The 17,319-nt window shown below is 40.3% G+C and overlaps 1 protein-coding gene and 1 long non-coding RNA gene across 8 annotated transcripts in view; one reads left to right on the top strand and one right to left on the bottom strand.

Moving 5' to 3' along the window:
* Positions 1-17,319, bottom strand: part of LOC146894624 (uncharacterized) — a 55,606-nt gene that overhangs the window by 32,738 nt on the left and 5,549 nt on the right. For both annotated transcript variants that reach the window (XR_015737688.1, XR_015001828.2), the window contains exons 2-4: positions 8,902-9,031; positions 4,772-4,856; positions 421-481 (exon numbers count right to left, since the gene is read on the bottom strand). This is a non-coding gene — a long non-coding RNA (uncharacterized LOC146894624). The remainder of the gene's footprint in view (positions 1-420; positions 482-4,771; positions 4,857-8,901; positions 9,032-17,319) is intronic.
* Positions 1-17,319, top strand: part of LOC125407675 (uncharacterized) — a 108,828-nt gene that overhangs the window by 87,769 nt on the left and 3,740 nt on the right. For all 6 annotated transcript variants that reach the window (XM_087905460.1, XM_087905461.1, XM_087905463.1 and 3 more), the window contains 9 exons: positions 582-677; positions 5,759-5,817; positions 6,607-6,631; positions 8,502-8,615; positions 13,360-13,427; positions 14,627-14,651; positions 15,885-15,925; positions 16,330-16,354; positions 16,575-16,643. In XM_087905460.1, coding sequence (XP_087761586.1) covers positions 582-677; positions 5,759-5,817; positions 6,607-6,631; positions 8,502-8,615; positions 13,360-13,427; positions 14,627-14,651; positions 15,885-15,925; positions 16,330-16,354; positions 16,575-16,643 — 522 coding nt within the window. The remainder of the gene's footprint in view (positions 1-581; positions 678-5,758; positions 5,818-6,606; positions 6,632-8,501; positions 8,616-13,359; positions 13,428-14,626; positions 14,652-15,884; positions 15,926-16,329; positions 16,355-16,574; positions 16,644-17,319) is intronic.

Below are 17,319 nucleotides of genomic sequence, written 5' to 3'. Positions count from 1 at the left end.
TTTATTGTTTGTGTGCTACTCTAAAGAATAAATCAGGGCACAGAGGTAAGTGATGAGGCTCTCCATGCCAACCAAGAGACACTTTGTAGCCCCAGAACTTGGTAATCCCTAAGTTCCAGCATCCCAGCATCTACCTTCAATAGGTCAAAACTGCAGAGATCAAGATCATGCCTGGGACCACAGAGGGCCCAGGCATTGTTCTTCATCTGCCTACAGACATTCACAAGCATGAAGGGTAGAAAAGCCAAATGCTTCTAATCAGGTCAGCGATTCTGAGAATGAGAGAGAGAGACACTGAATGAAGAAATGGGGTGGGTGTTTCTCACTTAGGCTTTTGGTGTACACGGCTCTTTCCAGTATTCTCTGTTATCACATTTACATAAATGTAAACTTTGCCTACACTGTCCATGTAATGCTTACCTGATTATAAACTGCATTCAGTGAACCTTCTGAAGCTCCATTCTTACTCTGATGACTGTACCTAAAGACAAGTAATCAGATCAATGTATACACACACAATTGTTAGTTTTCTCTATTTTTTTGTCATGAGACTAACATGACTCCCTGTTATAAATTCCCAGTTCCTGAAGTCTTAAGAGAATTTTATGATAAACAAGCTACTGCTAATCAGGATGCGAACGCTCATTCTGCAGAAATGGCGCAAATGAAAATGGAAGGTACTGTGGGAATTCCATAACTCTGTCCAATTGTGTATAGTGGTTTGAGAAGCTTAGACTATTTCTCCTATGTAGGATAATACTAATATATCAAAGTCTTCAATGTAAGTTCAACCACAAAATTTAAAAATATTTAATATCACCTTGGGTTCTCTTTCAATAGCATGAACCAAGCTGAGACTAATCATATAAATCCATATGGTTTTACCTGGTACAGATAGGAATGTGTAAACCAACTCTCTAATACTTTCTCTCACCATGGGTGATGCAGGTGGATTAGATCTGATGTTTCTCACAGACCTGATAAATGTCCAGTGTCTCATGACTGAGGGTGAAATTCAAATTATATGACAGCATTCCTGGTTTGATCCAATGATCAAGGGTCCCAGAAGTTTCCATGTTACACACTTTGTTTGGAGGAGAAGGGGGTGGGAAAGATATCAGTAAGGACAAGGAAAGTGGGAGGGATGTGTGAGTTTCCTCTTTCAGTGGCACAGTGGTAAGCAATGACCAGTGGAAGTGTACTTTGACATTTGAAGGCAGTATTTCCCAGAATATTACTCTTTCTTCAAGGCTTGTTTTTGAATATTTTCTTTTTTTCTTGAAAACTTATACAATATATTCTGTTCTTGGTTTCCCCTGCTGCACTTCCTCCAAGATTCTTCCCACCTCACCACCCATCCACCTGCTTTATCTCCCTCTTTAGAAAAGAAACAGGCAAATTAAAAAAGAAAATCAATATATAATCAGTGAAAAGGCACAACAAACACACAACCCCTCCCCGCAAAAAGCAACATAAAAGCATGTGGTTCAGCTGGTTCATTACATAACTACCATTTCTAAGGCCTTGGGTTTGCTCCACCATTATGTAAAAGATGTGCTGTGGCTGTATAGCTCTATAAACCTCCTTCAAAGGTGCTGACAAGAGAATTCTAAGTTCAAAATCATCCATTTCTACATAGTTATATTCAGACCACGGTGAACTAGAGACCTTTTCTCTGAAAAAGGGAAAAAGAAACAAACAAAAGATGGGGAGTAGGACTTTACAGTTGCCCCTATTGGGTCTGTGTATGGAAGAAGATTTTGTAGAAAAATAATTTTCATGAGGAATGGGTGAACAGCTGCATCTTGCAGAGAGAGAGAGAGAGAGAGAGAGAGAGAGAGAGAGAGAGAGAGAGAGAGAGACAGAGAGACAGATGGTAGCGCTAGTGTAGGCTACCATTTTCTTAGCTAGACTCAGTTCAGCTGTCCACACAGTTTCAGGGGTTTTGTTACCCACAATGACACTATGCTGCTTTTCCAGTCTCTTCCTGTTGAGGGCTTATCCAAGTTTAACCAGATTAAAAGAATTTCCTTTTCTCCCAACTGTCTGTCAAAATCCAGTCTTGATGAAATCCACATGTTCCATGGTAGAAGCATGAGAATTAAAATTAAACAAAAGGCACAGAGATGTAAGAGAAATAATAGGCAGAAACACAGAACGTCATTGGCAGGGACATTCAGTGATTACTTAACTGCCCAGCATTTATTTTCCACATGCCTGTTTACTTCACTCCAAAAGGGAAGGAGGAAGGCAACAGACTTCATTAAGATGATATAAAGAATAGACCAAGTATCCTGCAGGCAGCTACTACCTGGAACCTCCTGCCAATCTCCTTTGAAGGAGCAGGAATAGAAAGATGGAGGGGGTCCATTTCTATACTCAAAATACTAATTAACCACACTCTAGGTCAGGATTGCTTGTTTGTGGCCACACCTGTTATCAACAATTTGAAAGAGCAAAAATAAGCTCAAACTCTCTGATCATTAGTCAAGGTGGAACAGGCTTATATTTCTGGGCCACCATGCTATACCCAACCTTTACTGACAACTTGGTTTAGATTGATTGGAGTCTGAGTCATCATGGGACATCTGCCAGCATTGGTACCCTCCCAGTTTTGTTCCCTGATCTCCAGATTGAATCCCTGAGAGGCAGGTGGCAGGTTGAAGGTGACAGTGGAGGCTCTATTTACTAAGCCAGGAATGCTGCAGCTTCTTTTGGAGGAAACTCCCACTTTGAGGCAGGGGTGACAGGGTAGAGCATGGCTCCCTTCAGCTGTTTGTATCAGTGGGTGGTCACTGACACAGGAACGCAGCTGTTACTGTTCCCTTGTGTGAAAAGTCACAAGTTTTCACAGCTTCTTACTGCCCCATTAGGCAATATCACACATTGTCCCTGAGATGTATTATATACAGGGTAGTCCAAGAATGAAAAGTAAACAGTCATTCCTGGTGTTCTGGAGTAAATGCAACATTTGCTCTGAATTGAGCTACTCCTGTGTAGCTGAGGTCTCCTGGCATCTCACAGACATCACAGGGCACTTGTGCAATAGCGGTGCTCTTCCCTACAGTATACATTACAAAGATCTGATTTAGCCTAGTGAGTCTCATGGGTAGTCCTTAAGAATTTCTTAGTGTCCTACTAAGCAACTGGTGAATGGAGGCATTGCACGAGTGTCATTGTGCCAATGTGGCTCTAAGAAGGCACCACACTAACACAATATGTTCAGTCATGTGACTCTTTCTTCTGTATTGTCACATAAATTTAGTCTTTACCAGTCATGTCCATGCAAATGCTTGCCTGATTATTCATTGCATTCAGTGATCCTCCTGAAGCACAGTCTCACTATCCCTGGAAACAAGCAATCTTATCAAATGTACAAACACTCACCATTGTCAGTTTCCTCTGTTTTTCTGCCACGAGACTGAAATGACTCCCTGTTTTGATTGCATTACCAGTTTCTGCTCTATTAAAGAGAGTTCATCGGAACTCTATGATGGCCTCTAAAGAGGAATATTTTATATTCCATAATTTTCTCTCTTTCTCTTGCTAAACTCATCAGAATCACAAGACCATTAGGAGAGAAGAGGACAGAACAGAACACTTCTCATGGACTGCCTTCCCAGAATGACAGTAGGATTTTTGTGGGTCATCTGGCTCATTCCTTTCCCTGATGGGCAGAGGTGAAAGACTTGTCGTGAACAGCTAAGACACTTGAACATGTAAAAGATGGAGGAGTTAACCAAAGGCAGCCAGGAGCAGTCACATAAGCAGAATGATACAAGACGCAGTTAAAAAACAAAACAAAACAAAACAAAACCCAGCTAAGTGAAAGCATGAAGGGGCGAGGTCGATCGGTAGTTAAAAATTAACCAGACTAGCTTAATATAAAAGATATATCTTTAATAAACAGCAGAAAGAAAAACTTACAAAACCAAGGTTCCAGCGATTCTAGAATGCAGTGGGCAAAGAGGAGGTGGCAAATGCACTTCGATCTTTTATTTGTTTGTGTGGCCCCAGGGGGACACACCCTAAGCAGAATGTGATTGGCTGAGGTTCCCCATTAAAAGCACATAAAGTTGCACGCACATAGACACAGACACACACACAAATCAGAACAAATTTGTCGAAATCTTAGAGTGACAAAGAGCAGTGAAATCACTGACATATGATCATCAATTTGGTCCAAAAACCTGAAGCTGTGACACCAATTAATGTAATATTTGTTCCCTACAGTGACCCTGTCTTGACCTTATCTGCATCTATATACTAGAGGCAGCCTCATGTTCACAGGCCTTCTTTATGCATCGAAAGGCATCACCTTCTAAGAACTGTCTACCCTTTGTACCTTCTCTAAGAGAAGTCTTGTGTCCTTGGCCTTTACCTTTCCAAAACTGCACAACTTATAATCATTATTTAGGAATTTTGATGAGTTAAAAGGCTTACAGACATATACTTCACAAAGCAGAATTGATATGAAGACCAGAAAATTGTATGTTCATAAACACATAAAAACACATGTAGATTATCTGTTTTGCAATGTTCTTCTGTAAAATATACACCAAAAATGATGAAATTATTACAATTTACCAAAATTGTATCTTTCTTTAATTCTTTAAGAAATTAGAAAAGTTTGAAAAGTTGTAAAAAACAGAGGCAAAGTTAAACACAAGGTGTACAGATGGCTCAGAGGATGATAAGACTTGTATATACACATAAATACCCTGTTTTGAGTCTCCAGTGCACATAAAAAGCCAGGTAGTTCTGTACATACCCATAACCCCAGCATATCCGGGGCAGAGAAAAGAGTGTTCTGAGTCTTGATGGCTGTCAGTCTGGGTCTAGCTTCAATGAGAGACCTTGATTGAAGGAAAATAAAAGTGAAAGAACTGGGTTGTTTTAATTTACACTTTTAATTCTTTGAGAATTTTATGTGACTACTGTGTTTATATCATTCTTTCATATCCTCTCCCCAGTCCAACTCATTCCATGCCCACCTTTCAAATATATGATTTCTTTTATGGTAACTGTTACAGTTACATAAGCAGATGATCCCGTTTAATGTTGCTCTTATGTATACCTATGTATGTTCTTGTGTGCTTAGTGCTGTTAATTTGGGGTTAGATAACTTATGAGGGAGCTCACCCTGGGAGAAAATTGATTCTCCCTCTCTTCACAACCACTGATTGCCTATAGCTCTTGGTCTAGGGTGGCATATCGGGGCTGTCATGATGCAAGCCCTAATTGGGAAACTGTATTGAGATTTCATGGGCTATATCAACCCTGCCACATCTAGAAGATACTAGCAGCATATGTCCTGTCCCTCTGGTTCTTACAGTCTTTCTACTCCTCTATGAAAATGCTCCCTTAGTCTTAATTTAGGGGTTAACTTGTACATGTACAGTTTGGGATCGCACAATCTGTTCTCTGACCTCCACATGCAAATTGAGGTACACCAGTGAACCCTCCAAAGAGAATACGTGTGAAGATGTATATTGAATCATCAATCAGATATATTTCTTTCTGTTGCTTTAGGTTCAACTATTTGGAAATGCAGCAGTTGTTACCAGTATCTCTTTATGTCTTTCTCTTCTTTAATTTCCTTTGAAAGGAAGGCAGTTCAGAAGCTGCCTAACCATCCTGTTCATTAGGTCTGGTCACATGTACTACGTTCATGCACCTTTACCCACATCAAGCAGGAATGTTGTTGCATAAGTAGTAAGCAGTACCATGAGCTGACAGTCACTTTCTGTACCCCTAGAGTTACCTGACCGTGCTGACACCACTGTTACACCAGATGGCCCAGGAACCATGGTGAAAGTAAGACAACTTTTCTTTTCTCTGAGATAGAAAGGTTACTTTAGTGATCTCATGTTTCAGTGGATACCCAATTAAACAACAAAATTGACCAGGGCATCATGGATATTAATGAGTTAGCTTGGGAAGGGGAGAAAGTGAAATTGTGTCTGCCCGGTCCAGACAAATCTTCGGACATCTACTATCATAGTCTCTGTGTGGGGGACTTTTCTTCTGGAGAAAAAGGGTTCCTCTCTGAACAAATGTGTGTAATATTTATTCAGAAGTTAACAGGCATATTATCTATAAAAATGAATATTTCTCCTTAAGGGTCCTCTCCTATTTGTTTCTCCAGCCTGTTGTCTAGATGGGATTTGACTTGTTCCCTAAATGTCTATGTGGTGGGAAGCTTCAGGCATCCAATATTTGAATATCGAGGGTATAATCCATTTAAAATATGTATAGTCATGAAAAATAATCAGAGGCCCCTCATAGAATGAATTAATCTCCCAAAGCAGGTTGGTAGTTGATCTGTCATGTTGTGATGTAGCTAGGGAACCCTCAGTGAAGGCCAAAAAGAAGAGTGTTCGGCTCACTATTTGAGTGAGCATAAGTGTGCAATGTATTAGTTTTTGTTACAAAGTACATAACCCTGGTTTTCTGTGACATCACCAGATATTATATTAATACAGTCTTCTTATGCCTTTTTTCCTATCCTGCTTTATACCATGCTGTGTCACAGTGAACCAAAGTGCTGTGTAAACAGACTCTATGACCTGAACCTCATAGTATTTTCTTTCCTTTCAATTACAGGTCAAGTGTAAAAAGTTCAGCTGGAGTATGTATTATAGAATCTCTTTCTCAAGACACATTTTAGATAAGAATTATCTAAATGCTGTTTGTCTTTTTCTATGGTACACCAATGTGATGATATAAGACTCTTATTAGAAGTGAAAATTAGGAGTTCAAGGGGGGAGAATGAAATGCCCTAAGTAACCAGTCATACCCATATGTTTGCATTCGGCTCTGATGACTTTAGTTATTTTGGCATTTTGTGCACCAGGCAGTGTCTAAATAGACTTTTCACCAAGACAGTTATTCCTATTACACAATTCACTTTCCAGTGACAAAGTTGTCAATTCAAAAAGCAAGATACACATTTCACCCTCAAAAAAAAGTGTTCAAATCTCACCATACAGATATGTGATATTTGTTTCTTTGTGCAGCTCTCTGGAGAATTATAGCCCAAAGTATAGAGCTAGGTCATCAGTCTTTCTAGATATAGATCTCTGGAAGCACTTTTTAGTGTGTTCTTTGCATGTACAAAGCCCTGGATTTGATCCAAACAACTGTATTATGTGTGTCCATGTTGGCACACTTCTGTAAACCTAATTGTTCAGAGCTGGAGTGAGGAGAATCATAAATTCAGACTCATCCTTTTATACATAGAGGTTTTCAGCCTAATCTTCCATTTAAGGTATTTCCAGTAGTTAAAATAGAATATGCAGGGAGTGAATTTGACTCAGTTGCCCTGTAGGACCTGTGGATGAAGAACAGTGTGTAGAAACTGGACTTTGATGGATCAGAGCAGAGCAGATATGGTGTGCATGTAGTGCTAATATAGACTCTGCCCTTCTATGTGCACTTTATCTCAGTTGTCTATATAGTGGCTAAGGATGATTGTCATCCAGAAAGCCATGTGATCACCCAAATGCCAGACTGCTTTTCTTACATGGTCAAATCAAGGACATCAAGGTTTGGTCAGTTTAAGGGAAGTTTCCTTTTTGTCAAACCATCATGCGATAATGTGGTTTAGAATGATTTAGAGTCTGAGTATTTCTAAGGAATATGCAATTATCTATAATCTCTGAGTGTGGTTTCCTGGCAATCAAAATTAGTCACTAAAGGAGATGTGACAGGTTGAAGATGCAGGAGAAAGGTCACATATTTGTACTAAGCTAGTACCCTTTACTTCTTTTGGAATTTTGAGTCAGGGATTGAAAGATAGAGAAGATCTTTCTCAGGCTGCTTCTGTCACAGTGCCAGGACTGTAAGTAATATGACGCCTAAAGGTGAAAAGGAAGGGATGCACATAGTTCTTTACTTCTCAGCTCATCTAAGGCAATGCCATATGTTCTCCATGAGCGGTTAAGTGCCATGGGTAAATAAAGAATTAAAATCAACAGCAACCATGCTCCCCATCCTGGATCCAATGAGCTGCTCTGAATTCAGTCATTACACTCTAGCTCGTCTGGTATTTAACAAACATCATTAGAGCATTTCTCCTGTACATGTGCCTTTCCTTATGGCTTACCCTTTGTAGTTCTCTTTTAGACTAGAAAGTCTCATGGGAAGTCCTTCTGAAACTTCCAGTGTTTGGAGAAAAACATGGAAAAAAGAGGAATTATATGAACAACCGTGTATTCATGCAGTTCTCAGAAGGATGTGGCTTCCATCAGGAACCACACCCCCCTATAAGGTGTTCAGTCTTGCTGCTCTTTATGGATTGCCACGGCCACATAAATGTAGACATTACCTATAGTGTCTGTGTACTGCTTAATCACAAAACATCCTGAAACAACATTCTGACTCTGATGACTAGTTGGAAAGAGAAAATTAGATCATATGTACAAACACGTAGCTATGGTTAGTTTTCTGTTTTCCTGCTATAAAGCTAACAAGACTCCCTGTTGTGAATACATTCTCAGTTTCTTCGCTATTCAAAAGATTTTGGAAGAAGACACCTGTCACTTCTCGGAATGTGCAGGAACCTCCAGTTGTAGAGAATACTTTTGTAAGAACTCCAGAAGCACAAAGAAAAGGTACAACACATAATGGAAGCTTTGCTTCCATTATATGTAGTAATCAGTTATCCCCTGTACCATATGTAAAACTTTGAACAGACTTAGCACAACTTTTAATATGTGAGAAATGTTAATGTATCTATTTCACCAATAGAAATACAACCGTAGAATTTTAAAAATGTATTTAAAGTCACTGTGGCTCTCACTGAATACATGAATTAGAAGAAAGCTGAGACACATATATAAGTTAGTGTGGCTTCACCTGATGTGGGCACGAACAGGTGCATCACACTCTATCACTTACCGACATGTGGGTGATGCAGATGGACTAGATCTGAAGAGTCCCCAAAGGACAGATGAAATTTGAATCACATAACAGCCTTTCTTGAACTTCGATGGGAAGGGTCCCAGCAGTGATCTTGTCATGCCCTGTGCTTGGGAATGTGAGACAGTGGGAAAAAGATCTGTAATTACAAGGAAAATGGGAGGTTTCTGTGCTTTTCCTCTTTCAGGGGCATAAGGAAAAGCAGCACCTCTCCATGGCAATGGTGCCTAAATTATTTTTCTACTCTCTTATCCAAAATTCTTTGAGAAGGTTTATTTTACCTTGTAGCTTGAGAATTTAGTTCATGAGTGCAGGGCATCACACATTGTAACCAAAATCAGAAAGCAGTGAAAAGTTAATGGTATTGCACAGCTCACTTTCTCTATTTTTACTGTCCAGGATCCCAGTCAAGGGGATGATGACTCCCCAGAGTTGGTGGGTCATCCCATCTCAGCTCTCCTAGTCAATGAAATGCCCCACGGATGTGCCCTGAGGATCTGGATCTCATTAAATTAATGATTGAGACAAATCATCACAGTGGCCTTTGTTAATGGTCATGTGATAACCTGCGGTAGAGCCCACCTCTCTGCTTAGGTCAATTCTCTCACATGTATGTATACATATGAGCCTGGATATGAAGGTTTCATAGTGTTGGCTCGGTGATGCAGGAGAAACTGATCCTCTTCCTCTAGAGCTTGAATTACATCTTCATGGTTCTCTCTTCAATGCTTAGACCTGTTTTAAAGGATACCCAGAGGATGACATAGCTAAAGAAAGGCTTTTTAGTCTGACCTTGGTCTTGGGAAGTAAGTGTCAAACATAAAAGTTTAGCTCATTTGAACTATCTGGTTGGTGTGCAAGATGACTGAGTCAATGGAGATTAGAGAGCTGCATATGTCTTGTAGCCACTGGCCTAGTGGGTGAGGAAGAACCAGCTTTGGGCCTTTAATGCATGCTGGGTTCAATCTATAAGATCAGAGGGCTTGGGAGTTCCCATGAACTCCTACCCATATAGTAGAGCTTGGGAACATGATTTCCCCTGGGACCTTCTGGACATTGTCTGTAGCTCTCCTCTATGCTGAGCATACGTGTATGTTTCACTCTTGGGATAAGAAGTCCATTTCCTCCAAGTGTCCAGTAGGTGCAAGGCCTTAGCTCATCACAAATATATCTACTCCTGCATTTTCATTGTCCTGCTGGCTTTGGACCACTTTTTATAGACCATAGCTTGTAAGTTTTATGTCTTTTGTCTTCACTGAAAACTCAGGGGCTTCTAAGCAGTGTACTTCATGGAGACCCAGGATTCTACCTTCACTCTGACACTCTGCATTCTTCCTTCTCATTAACAGCTCTTACCCATATCTTTTCCTTGTCTTTCTCCTGTTTCCTGAGTGTCATTCGACCCTGATCTCTGTGCAGAGCAGCACATGGCATCTTGGATTTCCCTGGCACCTGCCTCAAAATCAAAAGCAGAAAATAAAGAAAAACAAAAAAAAATCCAAAAAACCCTCAAAACTCTATTGTGTGTCCTAGAAATATTATAGTGTTTAGAAACATTTATAAAATAAATAAATAAGTGATGATTCATTTTTATAATTCTATAAAATGTATGAGATGATGTGGGAGTCCCCTCTATGTGCTGTGATCACCATTAATGAATAAAGAAACTGCTTTGGACCTATAGCAGGGCAGAAGTTAGGTAGGTGGGGAAAGCTAGACTGAATGCTGGGAGAAGGAAGGGTGGAGTCAGAGAGATGCCATGAAATAGATGTGCTAAAACTTTGCTGGTAGGCCATGACCTCGTAGTGATGCACAGATTAATGGGGATAGATTAAATTAAGATGTAGGAGCTAGCCAATAAGAATTTAGAGCTAATGGGCCAAACAGTGATTTAAGTAATACAGTTTCTGTGTGATTATTTCAGGTCTAAGATAGCTGGGTGGTCGGGATGAACAAGTGGCTCACTTCTTCAACAATATACAAAATATCAAAAAATCAAAATATTTCCTTATTTACACACACCCAGCATATGTAGTGCACAAGAAAAATATGGCATCATTGTGCAGTATGTAGATAATGTCTTGATAGACAAATGCTTGGAGTGCAAGCAGTGAGACTTGCATCTGAATCTATAGGACGCACATAAAAGAGCAGGAATATGTGTGTGTACCTGTAACCAAAGCAATGTCTGCCATAGAGACAAGAGTACAGCTGTTATGTGATGTTTGCTAGCCTAGCTTTAGCTTCAGTGAGAGATCCTGGCTGAAGGGAAGAAGGCAGGCAAAGAATACTACACAGCACGGTAGTGGATACCCTGTTGTAGCCCCCATGAAAATGAACAGATGCAGGTGTTCACACAAAGGCATGAATGAACCACATGCCACATATGTACTCAGACACTGGGCTTTTCAAAAATAATTTAGCCTTATTTTGTCTTATGTATATGAATGTTTTGCCTACGTGTATTTATGTTAGTACACCACATGAGTACCTGGTGCTCTTAGAGGTCAGAGGACATGTCAGATTCTCTGGAACTAAAGTTACAGATGATGATGAGCCACCATGTGGATTCTGGGAATCAAAACCAGGTCCTCTGTAAAAGCAACAAGTGTTCTTTACCTCTGAGCCATCTTTCCAGGCCCTAGCACTCAAGTGTTTATATGGCAAGACATGGCTTCTGGGATAATTCCCTGTATGGAGTAATTCCAAGTATACACTTTTGTATGAAAATATGTGTATATATTTAATCTTATAATTTCCATTTAGCCTTTTCAAACATCCCTAGTGCTTCCCCTCTTCCTAGCCCTTTCCCCACTCAGACCTCCCTCCCATTAGTCCTCTTTCCCCCTTTGTAATCACCTGTGTTCTACCTCGCTCGCCCTTAATACTTTTCTTACTCCTCCCTACCAATTAATGTTCCCTTTCTAGTCTCCTGGACTCTACAGGTTCTCCAAACTAGTACCTAAATCTCAAGTTTTATCCTAAGACAGGATGGATATTATGATAATGTCCCTTTAAAGCTACCAGTTAAAAACTTTGAGTTTTAGTAGCATATTTCTACATGTGGCCATATTTCATGGTTTCAAATATACCTCATGTTTTTTTTATTTATCAGACATTGCTATAAAATGAATGGTTTTGTCCACCTTGAAATTGATTATTGCCCCTGTGTGTGTTAAATCTTTAGTTTCTTTCGTGACTTTGTGAATGAATTGTTTGTGATGATTATTATCTTTCTCATGTGTTTCCAGACCAGGAGGTTTTGTGTAATAGTGAATTAATTATTATGAGTTTTAATTACATAAAACCAACCAGTATCCTAATCTTTGTCATGAGATTCTATTGGTCTGTGGGAGGTAGCTTCCATACACTTGAGAATATAGAATTCTTAGTTTTACCTTCCTGTATGAACAGAGCTTCAATGTCAGTGGGAAGAGAGATAAAGCCTCATGCCTTGGTTGTACTCAGAACCATGTGTGTGTGTACACTGTGCTCCATGAGTGTGGATCTTAGATTACCAAAAGAATGTAGGAAGTATGTAAATCATCTCCATGATTGATAATTTATTGTGATTTCGTTTTATGGAATGTTTGCCCCAACATATGCCTATTACCACAAGAAACCACCAGAAAACACATGGTCTATCAGTGCTTCAGTGCTTTCAGCAGATGACTTGGGAATATGCTTTTCTACTCCAAGAACAGAAATTACATAGCTCTATTAGTTATTCTAAAAATAGTATGTACTCCAGAGAGAAGCTGTGCAGGAACCCCACTCCAGTCCTACTCCATCACAACAGCCTTTAAGGTTTTTCTGTCCCCAGTATGTGACTGCCCCTTTGGAGTTCATGCACCAAACTAGGGAGTTGAGCATGATGCCCCTAGAGGTTAAAATGCTACATAGTTCTTTGAATCAGCTCCTGGATTGCTGTGAGCCTTGCTTCGTTTCCAGCATTCTGAAGTATCCTGATGTGCCGCAGAGGGGAGACATTATTATTTTTCTTTATTTTCTTATGTTAACCAATCACACTCCATAAACCATATTCATTCGGGTACCCTGGATTATCTGGTCCCTTTGAGATTATCCTTGAGAGTGTGTACTACATGCCACTTAGCATAAATTAAAATTCACATTTTTCTTGGTTTGCGAAGACTGTCTCTCTGGTCTTCAAATGACTGATAGTAATGGGAGACTTGCACCATTGGAAGCCTATCCTATTGTCTTCTGTTTCCATCAGCACAGTGCCAATGTTCCGTTTTCCATTTTTTCCCTGCTCCTTGTTGACTCAGTGCTTCCAATGAGGATGCTCCAAAAGCCACTCAGTCTAGTCTTTAGAGCACAGCCATACATATAAGCCTGCTGTGTAAACTAAACAGTGTTATCTAAGGAGTACATGGTCCACAGCACAAGTGATTAACAGTCACTCTGTCTTCCTAGGCTTGAGCAATGTCCCGGATATTAAACAGATTTTTTTTAGAGAGGAAGAATTTGACCATTATAATGAGGTAAGGTGACCTTTCTATGACTGAAATAGAAATGTTGCTGTTTTCTATTTCATTTCATTTATTTATTTATGTTCTGAGTTTTCTATTTCATTTTATTTTGGCTATTAAAATATGATAGTATGTGTTATACATACTATGTTCTGTTTTCTGGAATAGTAGAGCAGTCCCTTGCCAGTAGACACCTTATGAGAAAAAGCATTTGTGAATGCCACAGTCAGAGTACAGAATAGATGCTATTACCTGTCCCTCTGGGAGACAATGCTTCTTCCTTGGGTTTACTATTTTGTGGCTGGTGACTGAAAGGGAGTTAGAAATACATCATTCAGAAAATGATCACGGGTTTGTCACAGATAAATCTTATCTTTATTTTGCCAGTCATCAATGTTGGCAGTGATCGCCAGCCTTTTTTTTTCTTTCTTTTATAATTTAATTTAATTTATTTTTCTAAAAAGAAAATGAACTATCTTTTTTCATTTTACATACCAATCCCAGTTCCCACTCCCTCCCCTGCTCTCATTCCCTCCACCTTCCCTTCTGCTCCACTCCCCATCTATTCCTCAGAGAGGGTAAGGCACATTGCTTTGAGAAGAACCAAGGCCCTCCCTACTATATCTAGGTTGAGCAAGGAATCCATCCAGAGAGAATGGGTTCTCAAAAAGCCAGGACAAGAGTAGGGATAAATCCTGGGCCACTGCCAGTGGCCCTGCAGTCTGCCCCAGCCATACAGCTGTCACCCACATTCAGAAGGACTAGTTTGGTCCTGTGCTGGTTCCTTCCCTGTCTGGCTGGAGTTGGTGAGCGCCCATTAGCTTAGGTAGACTGTTCCAGTGGGCGTCCCCATCATAGTCTTCACCTCTTTGCTCATATTATTGCTCCTCCCACTCTTCAACTGGACTTTGGGAGCTCAGCCCAGTGCTCTGCTGCAGGTCTTTGCCTCTGTTTCCATCAGTTGCTGGATGAAGGTTCTATGGTGACATTTATCTGACTACAGCAAGGCCAGTTCAGGCACCCTCTCCTCTATTGCTTAGAATCTTAGCTGGGGTCATCTTTGTGGACTCCTGGGATTTTCTCTAGTGCCAGATTTCTTGCTAGCCCCGTAATTCACCATGCCTTTTCAATACTGAGGCAGAAAATTAAAGACATGAGCCTATATATCACATGATGTTGATATTATAATGTCTTTGTTTTTGTAATTGCAGGGAGCCTGGGAAGACTATCAAAGTTGTGAGTATTATTTCACTTTTTGGTGAGCAAAAATGTAAATGCTAAGTTAGGTATGGTGTCCCTTACTGTCGCTGTCTTCTCTTTGAAAGGCCATCCAACTTGTTGCAAATGGCCAACATGGTTTTTTAAAAGATGTTTTGAGGTCCCCTCAGTATTGGAGCAATCTGCCTTTCAGTATTCCACTGAGGGCAGGGTGCTTTGTCCTCTCTTAGGATTGGAGGGGGAGGGGTGGGAGGGTGTGTGGAGGGAGAAGGAGGAGGGGAAGGAGTGGTAATTTGAATTGATATTTTTTAAAGTGATAGAAAAATAGACCTAAAGGTTTTGTCAAAAAAAAAGGTGTTTTTACAGCCAAGTTTCTGCATAGATTTTCTGTGAGGCTGTGTACATAAAGGATGCTAGTGTTTCATATTCTTCAGTATCTTGTGATTCTAAGAGGATGTGATTCTGTATGGGGTGATTGTTTATGGGGGATATCGTTCATACTCCCACACACACTTTAAATGAACTTTATATTTTATTAGCTCATCTGGTCTTCATGATATTTGTGCTGGCGGTTGTTATAATCCTTGATTTAGAAAAAAAAATGAAGAATCCCTGACTCAAAAATGTATGCAGAAACTAAAGACATGAATCCATATGGGTAATCCAATGCTCTTGCTTCCATGGTTGAGCCTTAAATTCATCTAAAAGAATCTGAGAGCATCATCAGAATGGCTGAGCGTTTATTATGTGGATCAGAGATGCTGCCCATCCATGGAAGGTTACCTCCATGTCCTATCAACTACACATACTTAAATTATGCTGTTTCCAGACATGCTTGAAGTCATTCATGTGAAAATACAGTTAGAAATTATGCTGTCTTAGTATATTTTTTACTCTGAAACAGGAACATATTTATCCCAGGCTGACCTCTATCTCATTATATGGTTGAAGCTGACCTTGAACCCTGATCCTCCCTCCTCTACCTCCTGAATTCTGGGATTATAAGTAGATACCACAAAGTGTGAATCCGCTGAATTTATTTTATATTGTTTAAATGAGGATCAAGGATTCTAGGTCTCATTTTGTTCTTCCCCCCCCCCCCCGGAACATCCTTCTACACTGGAGACTAGAGGATGGCCCAGCAGCACCCCAAGCTGTCTCCATACACTCATGTGCACATTGAAAATGCTCCCTGAGTGTTCTATGATTATTAGTTACTGATATCTTCACAGTTACTCTGTTTTCTCCTAGACTTTCCAGATGGCATACCTCTTCCAGAATCCAGACATACCGTAAGAGCACCTTTGTGTGTCTCCTATAGAAATACAGCTCTGTTTGGGTTCTGTGTTTGTTATTCTTTGAAAGACAGTTTCCTTTGTGGAGTTCAGGTGGTTTTCCTGCCAGTGGGTGTCCAGCTCTTTGATGTCCTTGACATCATCACTTCCATTAAATTGAACCATAAAAGCAGTTCCTGCAGAAATGACATTCCCTATTCTAGTAAGGACTGTGTGCTTGCAATGTTAGTGGAATTGGAAATACAGGACAGGAAAGGCCTGCTCCATCTCTGCTGGGGTCGTTTGCAGCACCAGTGGAGCTATATGCCCTTTGTTCTCTAAACCATCCAGAGAAAGCCAGACCATTGTGGAGTATACAAAAAAGCCTGATTCTGACAGTACTTTCTTTTCTATAATTGCAGATGGTTTCCACCATGGTAGAAAGCTGTAAGTATCTGAAATCCCTCCCTTGTTCAGGAAATACCTTGGTGTTTCATTCCTGAGAAACCTTACTCAGAATTCTTGTTGGAAAGGGGAGTTGAAGGTTAAATGAGAGGAAATAATTCTGTGATAGAGACTCCATGGAAAATATCAAGTAGAACTGGGGTTAATTTTGTGTGATCCAGTGTGGCTTCCCCTGGTACACTCTGTCCTCATGTTCTTGCAGACGTAGCCCAAGTGGGAGATACCGATATAGAAGATCAGCAGAACCTTGATAGTAAAGAAAGTTTCCCTGGTAAGTAACAGCATACCCAGTTGAAATCGACAGGAGAGGATCAAGCATTCAGGTTGGCTAGCTGAGGAATGGGAAAGTTATCATGGAGATGGAGATTTGTATACTTTTCCTTCCAGGCATAAAGGTTCAAAAAGGGAGTAGGAGCAAAGCACACCAAACCCCCTGTCAATTAAGATGATCTGGGGGTGTGGGAAAGAAGGCTCTTTGATTAAGAACACTGACTAGAGGACCAGATTTGAGTCTCAACACACATAAAGCTACTCACAACCATCTGTAACTCAGTTCCAGGGTATCTGATGCCCACTTCTGGTCTTGGCTGGCACTGCATTCATGTGGTATACAGACATTCATTCATATGCCAGCAATACAAATGAAATAAACTTAAAAATAAAAAGTATGGTCTTTACCAGAACACCCATCCTTCTTGCCTCTGTTGCTGTCAAAGCTCCTAGCCTTTGGCTGTAATTAGTAGCTCTCCTTGGAAATTGTGTGTATTCTGATGTGTTCTGGGAAAAAAAGTGGACATCTGGTTTTGATGGTGAATTTTGACTGGTTAGTTATGATAGAAGGAACTGTCAGTGGAGCACAACTCTCTATAGTCAATGACATGGGCCTGAGTACAAAGTTCTTGTAGTGTGGGCCCAATAATGCAGAAGCCAATCCTCTTCTGACTGTT

Source organism: Myodes glareolus, chromosome 4 (genome assembly GCF_982192425.1).
Source record: "Myodes glareolus chromosome 4, mMyoGla1.1, whole genome shotgun sequence".
In the NCBI taxonomy this organism is placed as follows: domain Eukaryota; kingdom Metazoa; phylum Chordata; class Mammalia; order Rodentia; family Cricetidae; genus Myodes; species Myodes glareolus.
Note: the sequence above shows the minus strand (reverse complement) of the source record. Positions and strands in the feature narration are given on the sequence as shown.